Below are 13510 nucleotides of genomic sequence, written 5' to 3' on the forward strand. Positions count from 1 at the left end.
CAAATCTTATCCCATCTCTTCTGCAGAATCAGGCTCTGAGTGGCACAGTGGATAGAGCATTAGTCCTGGAGTCAGGATAATCTGAGACACTAGCTGTGTGACCCCGGGCAAGTCACTTAACCCTGATTGCCTCCCCCACCCCAAGAAAAGAATCAGGCTCAAGCTTCTACTAGGAAGCCCCACTCAAAATATTCCTCTTTGTTGCATCATGTTGGCATCCATAGATTCCCATTTGTAGGACATCAATTTGGATCATGGCTTTACCTCTGGAAAGGACCTTAGAAAATATTTTAATCCAACTCCCTCATTTTATAGATGAACAAACTGAGGCCTAGAGAGACAAAGGTATTTGCCCAGGGTCACATAAGTAAGAAGTGAAAAGAAGATGCATAATTTGAACCCAATGCATTTGACTCCAGATCCAACATTTTTTTCCCTATTGAAGCCTCAGGTTTTGAGCCTATTTGACTCTGTGATCTTTCCATTGTGTGAGTGATCTGAGAACTCAACATCTCTTTCTCATGTACCTATTAGTATATCTTTTAGGTAACAATAGTGTACCTTGTATACCTATTTTGTGCTCAATCCTATATGCCAATCACTTGTGGGGGATACATACAGGGAAGTACTACTTACAGTCTTTGCCTTCAATGAACTTTCTAGGTGGAGAGATGAAAAGAGCTCACATGAAGCAACTAAAAACAACTGGGGTGCTCATAAGATCATAGGTCAAGACATGGAAGAAAACTCAGAGATTTTCTATTCTAACCCATTTATTTAAAGATGAGGAAAATAAAGTCAAGGAGATTAAGTGACTGGTCTAACATCATACAAGTAGTATTGTTGGAGGTGGAATTTGAACCCATGGTCTCTGACTGCAGATTCAATGTTTTTCCATGGTACCATGCTAAACAGTGTGGTTTAAACTCTTAAGTGTGGCAGAAATTGAGGGGAAAGAGGAGTAAAATAGGCTAGAGTGGTCAGGGGGAGGATTTGGGTTGGGCCTTGAAAGATGGGTAGGATTCAAATAGGTGGAGAAGTGGGGAATTCTATAGTTTTCCCAACTAGAGTATAAGCTCCTTGAAGGCAGTTATCATATCTTCTCTTTCTTCTGTATACCACAGAGCACCTATCCCAGCACTCATCACAAAGGTTGAGAGCAAAGATTTTTTGGCTTTTCCTGCAGGTTGTGTTTACATATAGCTGGGAATGTGCTAGGCAAGTAGAGAAAATGGTCTTGCCCGTTGAGCTCAACTTTGTCTTTATGACCTGCCCCCACCTATTCGTGTATGTGGGAGAATGGAAAAGATGGAGGGAGGCTTGGAGCTGAAAAAGGCTGGGGAACCCCTAACTCCAGAACCGTGTAGTAGCTTTTAGGTGAATAGATTTACATAGATAATGACCAGGTATAGATATTAGAATCAGAGATTAAAATCGGGAGGCATATGGATTGCTCACCATGACCTAGAGTTAGGTTGTCCACAGAAATTTAGTCCCAAGGAGAGATTAAGTACGTTAATGTCACTCGTTACATTAACAAACTTGTAATATTCTACAACGATACAGCTTGGCATCTGAGGCAAAGTATCTCTGGTCAAGATGAAATGCTTTCTATCCAAAATTCTGGAAAGGAACAGAGAAGCCACTCTACAAAACCAGAGGGGTTTCTCCACCCACCAACCCCAGGCCTGTTGCTGAGCTTTTGGCTGAGGAGGGTTTCTTTTTTAAGAGAGTTATAAAAAGTGGCCTTCTCTTTTCATAAGGAAGAGTAGCACCATAGCAAAGGTTCTTAGCCTGAAGCCAGACGTGGAAGGAAAGAGAAGTTTCATGGCCATGTACTATGTGTAGCAGATGGATTTTGTGAATATCCCACAGGGACAACATGTTTGGCAGGGCAGCATCCAGTGGAAAGCATGTCCAGCAGAGACCATCAGGGATCAGCCCCGATGGGAGCAGAGTGTGACATCACTAGAAGATATCAGAGACCCTTTAGTGTCAGAGGCATGAATTACTCCTTCAAACCTGTGTCCTGGTCACACGTGTGTGCCCTTCCATGCAAGTCCACTCTGCATATTGATGGTATGCTTGTTTATGGGAAGAGGTGCCCTAAGTTTATGGGGGAAATGTATATAACTTGTCTTATAATGCCGTTTCATTAAATGCCTTTATTTTGAACTAACGGTATGCTGTGGCTGATTACTAAAGGTGAGCATTTTGGTGGGCACATGTGAATTATGGATTTAGTTGGTAGGGATGCATGGTCTCTGGTGGACTTACTTTGTGAATTGGGAAGTGCCCCCAAGTACTACTGTAGGAACTCAGTAAGGGAACATGGATTGGAAAATGGGTCTGATTGGCCTTGCTGCGGGGGAATGATTGTCAGTGATTGATCTGCTCAAGTTCTGGCCTCCTTTGCTAAGACCGGGGCCAGAGAGAAGGGGAGGGAGTATATGTAAAGGGAAGTGGTAGAGGTCTAGGGCAGGCAGGACCTAGAAGAACATGAAGATATAAGGACTAAATTAGCCATGCTAGGGAAGGAGGTAGGGAGATCAGAAGAAAAGTTCAGCTGTTGGCCACTATAGCTATAGATACAAGTTTACTCCAGCAAGTACAAGCAGACCCTCATAGGCAGAAACAAATGCACGTGCAGAGAGAGAAATGTGTGTATATGGGCATATCCATGAGATGCTACAAGTTTTCCCATGTGTTTTTGTAAAACACACAGTTTATTACATCAGGGGCTATGCACAGGAGACCAAAAAGGGCCCAATAGGACCCTGGGAGATGGGAGAAGGGGATTTATTTCCATAACCCCTAATTTGGATTGAGTCAGTTGGCTGGACAAGTGTTTAGAGTCTATCCTGATCGCTGTTTGCATCAGGACTGGAGGAGTGATGCTGTAGGGGCCCGAGTATGGCAGTCTGAGTCAGATTTACAGGTTCCTTCCCTTTTTGCCCCACCAGACACCAAATCTGTTTTCCTTTGTCTTACCTCCCCTTTCCCTACTAAGTCTGAGTCTCCCTCGGCTCTATCTCCTTCTCCCCGCCTCCCACAGTCATCCTGGACATGGCCAGCTCCAAAGAGCCTCTTAGAGACAACTTCCCCTAACCTGTGTTCTGTTAAGCACTGCAGGCCTATGTCCCTCTGGAGATGGTTGTGAGTCTCCAGGATCTGGAGGTAGGAAGGCAGAGCTGGTCCAGTAAGCCTGGAGTTAGGACAGTTATGGGCAGAGGAGAAAGGAATAACAGGAAACCAGAGCAGGTCCATGAAGCTGATTTGCTGGATGAGCTGCCTCCAGGAGGTTGATGGAGGGATCGGGAGCGTAGGAAGGATTGCCAGGTTGGGGAACCCTTCACTCCTGGCCCGGGTGCTCACCCACTGACCATTTTACTTCTCCTGTCCGAAGCGTCACGATATCCTCATAGGTGGCCGTCTGGTCAATTTCCAGACCCTAAGGATGTCAAGAAGTGTACAAGGTCAGGGCCAGGGCTGTAGTAGGGTCCACACCCACTGACAACTACCACCACTATACCTCTAGCAACTGTCTCACTTCCGTACCTCATAGGTGTGGTCATCCTCCAGTGCCACCTTGCTGTCATCCTGACAGAGAGACCAAAGAGCAGGTTAGTCTGGGCTCCTCTCTCTCCCCTCACCCCTATTTTCTGACCTCAGACTTTACATGTAGAGGAAGAGGGAAAGAGCTAGGTATAGGAATGGGAGTGGGTCTTAGGATGGGAGTAGATGAGGAGGATATGTGCCTGAGGATGGGAAGGGGAGAAGCAAATTCAGGATGAAAGTTGGGTGAGGGACAGAAGGGGCTGAGGATGAAAGGGGTGGGGGGCAGGTGGGTCCAGGATGGGAATGGGTGAGAGGGAGATGGATGTTCAGATGGGAGCATATAGGGGAGAGGGACAGATGGGCCTGAGATGAAATAGATGAGGGGGCAGCAGCTGTTCAAGAGAGAAATGGGTGAGGGGAGAGACAGATGGGCCTGAGCGTAGGATCAAGGGAAAGGGAGGTGGAGGTGAGCATGGGAATGGGAGTGGGGGAGGGGACATAAGTGAGGGTGGGGCTGGGCCAGGGTGTCAGCAGCTGGGTGGTGGGGAGGAGTGTGGAGGAGAAAAGCAATACAAGATGCTACCCCTGCCCCCACCACTGCTGCTTCAGGCCAGTGTGGTCCAGCAGGGTCTCTTCTACCTTGACCACCTATTCTTTCCCTTCTGCTTCCCCTTCCTCTCCTACCCCTGCCCCACAATCACCTTATCTAACAGCAGGAAAATAGGGACGGTGATGAAGACAATGATGAGTAGGGTCTGAATCATAATGATGGCATCTTTCAGAGTGTTCCTCCGCTTCAGCTGGGCCACGGTGCTGTACCCTTTGGTGAGAGACAAAGTGGGAAGGTGCCGAGAGGAAAGGGGTGTCACAGAGCTCCACTCATTAGGGACAGCGATGGCAGCTCTCCCTTTGTCCTCTGCCTTACTATCTACTATCTCTACTATCCCCCTTCCTTTTATCAGCAGTCAGCTCTTAGGTGGTAAAGTGGATAAAGAATTGGGCTGGGAATTAAGAATATCTGAGTTTGAATTACTTGCTGTGTGACCCTGGGCAAGTCACTTAACCTCTGTCTATCTCATTTTCCTCCTCTGCAAAATGGAGATAATAATAGCACTTATTTCACAGAGTTGTTGTGAGAACCTCAGATACTTGCTAGCTGCATGCCCCTGAGTAGGTTACTTAACTTTGATGTGCCTCAGTCTCCTTACTTGTAAAATGAAGACATTGGCCTTTAAAGTTCCTTCCCAGATCTGAAACTGCAATCCCAAAGTGCTTTGTAGACCTCAACACATTATATTGATGCTAGCTATTCTCACTAATTGAGTCTAGGTTAACCAGGTGGATAGTTGACTCTGGCTTGAACCGGCTTGACTCCAGCTTTACTCATTCCTGGGTCAGAGACAGCCTCCTACCCTCACTCTAGCCAAACACCTCCAAATGGGTGTGTTATTAGTAACATGGGAGACCAGGTCAGTAGATGGCTTAGTGCGAATGCAAGGCCAACCCTATGCTGGCAAAGAGAGCTTACGGTGGATAACTATCTTCACATACTTCCTTCCCCCTGCTCCTGGAAAGCCTGGGATTCTTTTCTTATGGGTAGTGGGGGTAGACAGGGACCTGTCTGGAGGGTTGTGTGTTGGGGAGATAAGAATGCCCCTCTTCCGGGCTTATCCCCAAACATACCCATGACACGGAGCTCAGTGCCACAGCCCCGGAGGATCTTCTCAGGACCCTCCTTACACCGTTGTTCACAGTAATAGATGCCATTGTCCTCAAATTGTATCTTTGAGATGATGAGAGTGGCGGTGGTCCCATTCACCACCTGCAATAGCCGTCCATTATCGGGTGGTAGGACCTGCGGTTCGGGGTCCAACTCCTGCTTCAGCAGCCAAGTCACCTCGCTGAAACGGTTTACGTAGCAGGTTACCTCAAAGGATCTGTCCCTCTTTTTGGCCACGAAACGTGGACGCTGCCAGAGCTTGTTGCATGAATTCCCTGTGAGATTTCCTGTGAAAGTCAAGATCAGACCCTAGGTTTCTCTGGTCCTCAGAGTCCTAAGGGCTTAAACTTCTTAGCCTTCAGCTCTATAGATCCAGGGGCCAGTCTAGTTACACTCATCCTTACACTGTCCCCCTCATTACAAGGAATGGCCTGAAGAATGGGGAGACGCATGTAGACACCATGGAGATATGAGATGGGGGGAGAGGAGGGAGGAGGTGACAGAGACATAAACAAAGGGAAAAGTCCTATGGACACCTCTTGCTCTTCTGGTCAATTGGTCACCAAGTCCTGAGCCTCTAGAATCTAAAGCATGGTAAAGGTACAATGAATAGATTAGCATTCACTCAGGACCTTTTTGTACAGTAGTTTGTACAGTGAGGTGCCCTACATTTATGACATGGGTTAGCAGACCCATGTACCTCTGTTATATTTTTTGCATGGGTCCTTTCCCCTCCAGCCCCACTGCTACAACCCCAGGCTAGTCCTTCAACATCTCTCGTTTGGACTATGGCAACAGGATTCCTAATTAAGGTATCTTCCCCTGTCCAGTCACTTTCTTCTCCAATCTACCCTTAATCTTCCTAGCTGAGCGATAATGGGCAAATAACTTCTTGGAGACTCAGCTTTTTTCATCTATGAAATGTGGATAATAAAATGACTCCACTGGGTTATTTGAAAGTAAAGCATTTTATAAACCTTAAGTTACAGTAATCTGTTATTAATAGTATTATTATTAGATTGTAATTATGGGGGCAGCTAGATGGTGCAGTCAGCCCTGGAGTCAGGAAGACCTGAGTTCAAATCTGACCTCAGACACTTGACACACTTACTAGCTGTGTGACCTTGGGCAAGTCTTTTAACCCCAATTGCCCTGCCTTCCCCCCTCCAAAAAATATTCCAATTATGGCATTCCTCTGTTGTTATTCTAGCCCTTTGATAATTGTTGGCTGATCCATCTCATAAATGCAAGACACCTTCATATATAAAGTACTAAACAAAAAAAAAATCCTGATTAGCAAAGAACTGGAAACAAAGTGAGGGGGAGATGGCCTAATGAGTGTGGTATATGAATGTAATGGAATAATATCATGCTGTAAGAAATGATGAAGGGGACCTGGAAAACTGATACAGAGTGAAGTGAGTGGAACAAGAGAACAATTCATATGATAACAACAACCTTGGAAAGTCAAAACAACTCAAAAGACTCAAGAACTGTCATCAGTGACGTCAATGACCATGTCTCTAGAGCACCTACAGTGAAACACACTGCCCCTGTCCTGATCAAAAGGGACTGGAGACAGAGCATACATGTTTGGAATTGGGCATGTAGGGAATTTGTTTTGTTTGACTGTGTAGGTTTGGGTTAAGGGTTTTCTTTTTTTCTTTTAAATTGGAGGGAGGGGAGGAAATGAGAGGGAGAGAAAATAAATGCTTGCTAATTGAAAAATAGAATAAAATGGAGGGGGAAAAGGTTCTGACTGAATATTAAATTCTTAACCTGTGGTTCATGAACTTGTTTTTAAAAATATTAAAATAATGAAAATATAAATAAATAAATAAATAATATTTTAAAAACCAACACAATTGGTTTCCTTTGTAATTCTATATATTTTATTTTATACATTTCAAATATGATTCTGAGAAGGGATCCATAGGCCACAGTAGACTGTCACAGGGGTATGACACAAAAATGGTTTAGAACCTTTGCTTTAGAGTCTGGACTGATTCAGAAAAGCTAGGAGTTAAATAATAAATTTAGTCCATATACAAACTTTGACCCCTTCATTCTTTGTATGACACCCAAGCAGGTGAGAGTTCCTCAGAGTCTAGACAAGGCCATGAGAACCAACTTCCCTAGTTCTATGAGAACTGGTCCATAGCCGGCCTTCGGGGTAAGTTAATCAGTCTATAGTCACTTATTAAATGTCTACCACATGCCACTGTGGCAGTGCGAAGTGAGCAGATATAAAAATAGGCCTAAAAACCCCCAAACCAACAAGCAAACATCCCACCCCTCAACCCAGTTCTGCTCTCAAGGAGCTCATAGTCTTAAGGGAAAGACAACATACAAAAAACTATGCACATATAAGCTATATATGGGATAAATTGGTGTTAATCTTAAAGAAAAGGCCCTAGCATTAAAGCGTAGCAGAAAAGGCTTCTTGTAGAAGTGGAGATACTAATACAGATAATGAATTAATCCCTTCCCTTAAAAGGTTTACGTTCTTTATTTTCTCTTTTGCCCTTCAACCAATCACAGTGTTCAAAGATTGCAAATATTAGATTTGGGTGTGGAAGGAATAGATAAAGCCTTTGCTTCCCAACCAATCACTACCCAGAACCCCTAGGAATTGAGAATAAATGAGGGGGCATCTTTAATGCATGTCAGAGGTGAGATTTTTCCTGTACAAAAGGGTAAAACTGGGAAGCTTTCTTTGGAGTTGCCTACTCCATTCCTCTTCCATGAATTACACTGGATAATGACTTGGAGGAGGGCAGCTAGGTGGCGCTGCAGTGGATAGAGTGCTGGGCCTGGAGTCAGGAAGACTCATCTTTCTGAGTTTAAATCCGGTCTCAGACGCTTACTGTGTGACTCTGGGCAAGTCACTTATCTGTTTTTGCCTCAGTTTCTTCATCTGTAAAATGAGCTGGAGAGGGAAATGGCAAACCACTCCATTATCTTTGCCAAGAAAATCCCCAATGGGGTCACAAAGAGTCAAACACAACTGAAACTACTGAACAACAAAATGACTTGGAGATTTGTAGCAGCCCCTCTCTCTCCGGCGTCCATTGCCTTAGTTGGCTGAAAAGCAAGGATTTTTAACCTATTTCATGTCATGGATCCCTTTGACAATCCAGCAAAATCAATTGAACCCTTCTCATAATGATGTTTTAAATGTATAAAATAAAACATATAAGAATCAATTACATTGAAATAGTTATCTTAATATTAAAAAAAGTTCATGGACCCCAAGTTAACCCCTGCAAGTAAGAATGTCCCTTAATAAATTTCATATGTGTGCCTGAGTTTTGTATATGAGCCTTCTTTCATTTCCCCTCCCCTGCATGGATATTGATTTAATAACAATAGCTAGCTTTTATTATAGCACTTTAATGTTTGCAAATGCCCTATGGAGAGGAATTTGCTGGCTTTTAAATGGTTAAGGGAATTTGATCAATTATTTCTTTCCTTTTAAGGAAAGATGCTATGAACCGGTCCCACAAGTTTGAAATGGCCCTCTCTTGTCTCCCCAAAGTCCACATTCCATAATCTGCTATTCAAGGCCCTCCGTGATCTGATTCAAATCTACCTTTGCAGTTCCGCCACTCCCCTTTGTGCTATTACACCATGTATTCTGGCCTCTGTATCTTTGCTATCTTTGCTTAGGTACTTTCCCTCTCCTCCAGTTCTTGCCTTCAAAGACCTTTCATGTTAATGTCATATGAAGAGGTAGAGACCTGGGTTCTGACCTCAAAGGGATTGTAATCTATCTGTAGAGATAGGACACACATAGGAAGGTAACCAACAGGCGAGAACTGGTTTTCCTTTTTGTTTTCTTTTCCCCAAGTGCCTCACACATAGTAGGCACGCAATAAATGCTTGTTGGGTTTAAATTTATATACCCCCTTTGTACCTAGCATGGTCCTGACCATTGCTTGCTCTCAGTAAAGGCCAGTTGCTGTTGATGCTAAGTGATGACATGGGAGAGACTGAAGATTTAGATAAGACTTGGTCAGAAGACCAGGGAGACACAAACACGGGGAGAGATGCGGTCATCATTTGGAAGCCGAGGAAATGCAGATACAGCAATAAGTCAGGGCATCCCCCTCTCCCTTCACCTAGTGCCTTTCAAAGCAGGTGTGCTGAAGCTCTCTCTCCCTCCCCCCATCCCCAGCCCCACTACTACCTCTCCCTCAATGACTCAGACACAATTCCCCAAGAAGGAACAGAACCACTAACCTTTAGAAGGCTGGATAAAATCACCATCAATTGTTTGGGCTTTCAGGACCATCTCACCTGCTGAGGAGCATGGGACAGAGAGAAGAGGAGAGTCAGGCAGACAGGATAAGAACAGAGGGTGGCACTGAGGCTAAAGGAATATCAGGAGAGGACTCTGCGGCCTAGGAGGCATCAGACTTCTCTAGTTTGTCCGAGCCCTATTCATTCTCATTGACATGATTGTTTCTTTCCCACAATAACCCTCCCATGCCCCAGCACTTCAAGTGATTCTTCTTACCCTTCCCATGGCTGAGCTATAATGGATGGGGAGAGATAAAGGAAAGAAGGCATGCTAGGAAGGGAGGAATAGAGAAAGAAAAGGAAGGTAGGAAAGGGGAGAAGAAGGGAGGCAAGGAAGAGGGGCGGGAAGTGTCTGTAACTCCAAAACATTGAAGTCCCTGTATCTAGTTCCTCTTTCTTTGCTAGGATCTCTTGACCTTCTTACTCCCTTTAGTCAGTTCCACTTCAATCTTTTCCCCTCTTCCCTTATTCCTGACCTTGTTTCTACACTGTCCTCTCCTGGCCTATAGTATGTTTAGAACTCTGGATTAAGAGACTTGGGTTCTAGTCCCATAATTACCTATATGTCCTTGGAAGTCACTTAATCATAGAACATCAGGGCCGAAAGCAACCTTGAAACACAGAATTTTAGACTAGCAAGCCTTAGAGCTGGAGAAGATCTTAGGGACTAACCAATCCAAACCCCTTGTTTTTACAAAAGAGCCACTTTTTTCTTTTCTTTTCTTTTCTTTTCTTTTTTTTTTTTTTAAGCAACACAGAGGAGGGGGATCTCTATTCTACTTCCTTCTTTATGAAGGCATTCCCACCTCCTTCAGCAGACTCCATATTACCTCTGAGCCAAAATTTCCATCTTCCTCACTTTTTCCTCTCCACCCAGCTGCAGGCATCAGATCCGGGAATCACCTAGTCTCTCTGGTCTGTCTCTTGAGCTCCAGGCCCTCATCACCAGTTCCCTACTGGGCATTTCAAGCTGGTTGTCCCATAGGCAAACTCAAATTCTGCATGTCCAAAAACGAATTCATTATTTTCCCCCCGCAAATTCTCCTCTGTTCTAAACTTCCATATTTCTTTCAAGGGTACCATTATCCTTGTAGTTACCTAGGTTCACAGCCTAGGCATCATCCTCAACTTCTCGCATTCACTATCTCCCAATCTGCTGCCAAATCTAATTGTTTATATCTCCAAACATCTCTCTTCCATATCCCCTTATCTGTACTCACACAAGCACCATGCTGGTTCAGGCCCTCATGACGTCTCCCTTGGATTATTGTAATAAGTCTCCTAACTGCTCTCTCTGTCCTGAGTCTCTTTACTCCAACCCATCTTTCACACAGCTGCCAAAGGGATTTTCCTACAGCCCCGGGTTGACCATGTTATGTTCCCTTCTCAATGATTCCAAGGCTCCTAAATATCTCTAGGATCAAATATAAACTATTTGGCATCTAAAAGTCTTCAGAATATGGCCCTTCTCCATATTTCTATTTTTATTACCAATTATTCTCTTCTATATACTTTACAGTACAGCCAGGCTGGCCTGCTTGCCATTCCACACACACAGCATCTCATCTCCCATCTCTTTGTCTTTGCTCTGGCTGTCCCCAATGCCAGGAACACCTTTCCTCCTTATACTACCTTTTACAATCCCTGTCTCTGCTTCAATACTTCAACATAAAAGCCCCCTTCTTCAGGAGATGACATCCTCCCATCCTCCCAGCTGTTACCGCCTTCATCTCTAAGTTACCTTGTCTCTTCTTTCTACGTCTCTTATATAATACCTATTTACGTACACATTATCTCCCCCATTAGAGTGTAAGCTCCTTGAAAACAGGGCCTACTTTGCTTTTTCTGTGTGTGCCTCAGCACAGAGCCTGGCACATAACTTAGCAAATGCTTGTTGATTGATTCAGGGACTATAAAAAGTTCTACCCAGAGACAGATAGGGATTCAGGAAATGTGAGTGATAAAGACATAGACAGCGTGAGAGATAAGAGTACGGAGCAAGAGCGAGAGAGATAGAGAGAGAGACAGAGACAGAGAGAGAGAGAGAGAGAGAGAGAGAGAGACAGAGACAGACAAAGAGACAGAAAGAGAGAGACAGAGACTGACAGAAAGACACAGAGAAAGAGACAGAGGGACAGAGACGGAGAGAGTCCCAGAATTCTAGAATGCTAGAACTGGAAATGCCCTTAGAGATAGACCCTCTAGTCCCATCCTTCCATTTTAAAGATATAAAGAAAGATACAAAGATCCAGATGCAGAAAGTGGGAGAGACAAAAACAGAGACACAGAAAGTGAAAGAAGCAGAGAGAAATAAGACATAGACATGAAAATGAGAAATAAAGATAGAGCCAGGAAAAACAAAAAAGCAACAACAACAACAAAAAAAGCAAAAACACGTAGACAAGAACCGTGATGGGGACAGAGTGATCTATATGAAGAAACAGAAAGGCAAAGCCAGAGAAGGACCAAGACACACAGAGAGGACTAACCTACCTCACAAGGAAGGATATGAGAAATAAAAAAGTAAGCAGTAGGCTAAAAACTCTAGCTAAATGTGCATGTATTCTTATGATTCTAGACAATGATAGACAGAGACAGGGCAAGAAAAATGGAGGGTGGAAGACGTTGAATCAGGCTGAGAATGCCAAATCTAGCCTCTCCCCATACCTGAGAGTATCAGGAGCAGTACACCCAGCCCTTCTTTGGAGATGGTGGGCAGCCCCAGCCCAGCCATGGTCAAGTTGATTCTGTCCTTGACCCAGGTCTTGACCTCCGTGGCTGTGGTTCCTTGGAGGGAAGTGCTACAGCTTGCTAACCTGGATTCCCCTCCCCAGTAGGCCTCTTCCTGCCATGCAAATCTGGACCCAAGGGACAGACTGGCCCCTCCTGTTATTTCTGGGGTAGAGGAGGTGGGGCGCAAAGAAGGGATTAACATGGGGAGCTACAAACTCTATTGCCTGCTCCTTACTGCCCAGACTTGGGGCAGAACCAAAGGTGTGCTAGAGCCAGGTCAAATTTGGTCAAGAGAGTCAATTGTTAAATTTTCAGTTTGAGCCCTTAGGCCTTGGAAATCAGCAAATGCTACAAATAAGGTTTTGATTTGTTGCTTTTATTGATTGTCTAGACTTGAGAAAGTGCAAGAAAATGTTAATGCAGATTAAACTTAAAAGTGTGTTAGGTATACTTTTTTTTCTCCCTTCTGGAGCGTTGATTGTTAAACATTCACCAGCACACCTCTGAGAAGAACCTTTTTTCCTTCCCATCCTTGATTACTGTCCCTAACCTTCTTCAGTAGTAGTGGAAAGAGCAATGGATTTGGAGTCAAAGAAGACCTGGGTTTGAGTCCCAGTTATTGGCTATGTGACCTTGGGAAAATCACTTCCTTTTTTGGCTTTAGTTTCTTCGTCTATCAAAGGAGAGGGCTGTACTAGATGGTTCTCAAAATATCTTCCATCTTCAATGATCTACAACTACTAATAGCTTTTTCAAATGAGAAAAGCATGACAAAGGAATGCTGAGAGCTGGCTGGGGTTAGTCATGGGGGGAGGGGATTTTGAACTGGGTTTCGAGAGGTCTAGGAGAGAAGGCAAGGGCAACCCATTAGAAGTGGCAGAGTGGGTGAGATGGAAAAGAGACGAGAACCATGGCATGGTGTGAGGGCAGAGTGGGAATAGATTGTCTTGAGTAGAAGCTGCCATATTGGAGAATGAGGGGGGATAATGGAGAAGGGGAGTGCGGCTGGTGGCATCAAATTGCACAACCAGTGGATTGGAATTGCTAGAATGAGAAATAGGGAGTTATTATAGGTCTTTGAGCAGGGAAGGACAGGGATGAGAATGGTGTGAAGGAAGATAATTCTGTAGACTATTTGAACCTAATATTTGTTCCACACATCTGAGGCTGCCTTCCTTGGGTAGACATTCAGGATAA

The 13510-nt window shown here is 44.4% G+C and overlaps 1 protein-coding gene across 2 annotated transcripts; it reads right to left on the reverse strand.

Annotated features, from left to right (window-relative positions):
- Positions 1–776: 776 nt before the first annotated feature.
- On the reverse strand, positions 777–12384 carry CD79B (CD79b molecule). 2 transcript variants are annotated; one of them, XM_036753577.1, is made up of 6 exons: positions 12248–12384; positions 9521–9577; positions 5242–5565; positions 4260–4378; positions 3559–3600; positions 777–3451 (listed from the first exon to the last, which is right to left on the reverse strand). In XM_036753577.1, the coding sequence occupies exons 1-6, from the start codon at positions 12312–12314 to the stop codon at positions 3353–3355; spliced, it is 708 nt and encodes a 235-aa protein (XP_036609472.1). In that variant the 5' UTR covers positions 12315–12384; the 3' UTR covers positions 777–3352. The 2 variants fall into 2 exon arrangements, with proteins under 2 accessions (XP_036609472.1, XP_036609470.1); XM_036753575.1 differs by having other exon boundaries at positions 9521–9580.
- Between the last annotated feature and the right edge of the window lie 1126 nt (positions 12385–13510).

This window comes from Trichosurus vulpecula, chromosome 4, assembly GCF_011100635.1.
Source record: "Trichosurus vulpecula isolate mTriVul1 chromosome 4, mTriVul1.pri, whole genome shotgun sequence".
NCBI classification, from domain to species: Eukaryota; Metazoa; Chordata; class Mammalia; order Diprotodontia; family Phalangeridae; genus Trichosurus; species Trichosurus vulpecula.

What these genes read in the sequence shown, in the direction of transcription:
- CD79B (XM_036753575.1), bottom strand. Translation starts at nt 12,314, where the DNA reads ATGGCTGGGCTGGGGCTGCCCACCATCTCCAAAGAAGGGCTGGGTGTA. An exon ending in ACTGCTCCTGATACTCTCAG is followed by an intron (nt 9,581 to 12,247) that starts GTATGGGGAGAG and finishes CATGCTCCTCAG; the next exon opens with CAGGTGAGATGGTCCTGAAA. An exon ending in AGGATGACCACACCTATGAG is followed by an intron (nt 3,452 to 3,558) that starts GTACGGAAGTGA and finishes TGACATCCTTAG; the next exon opens with GGTCTGGAAATTGACCAGAC.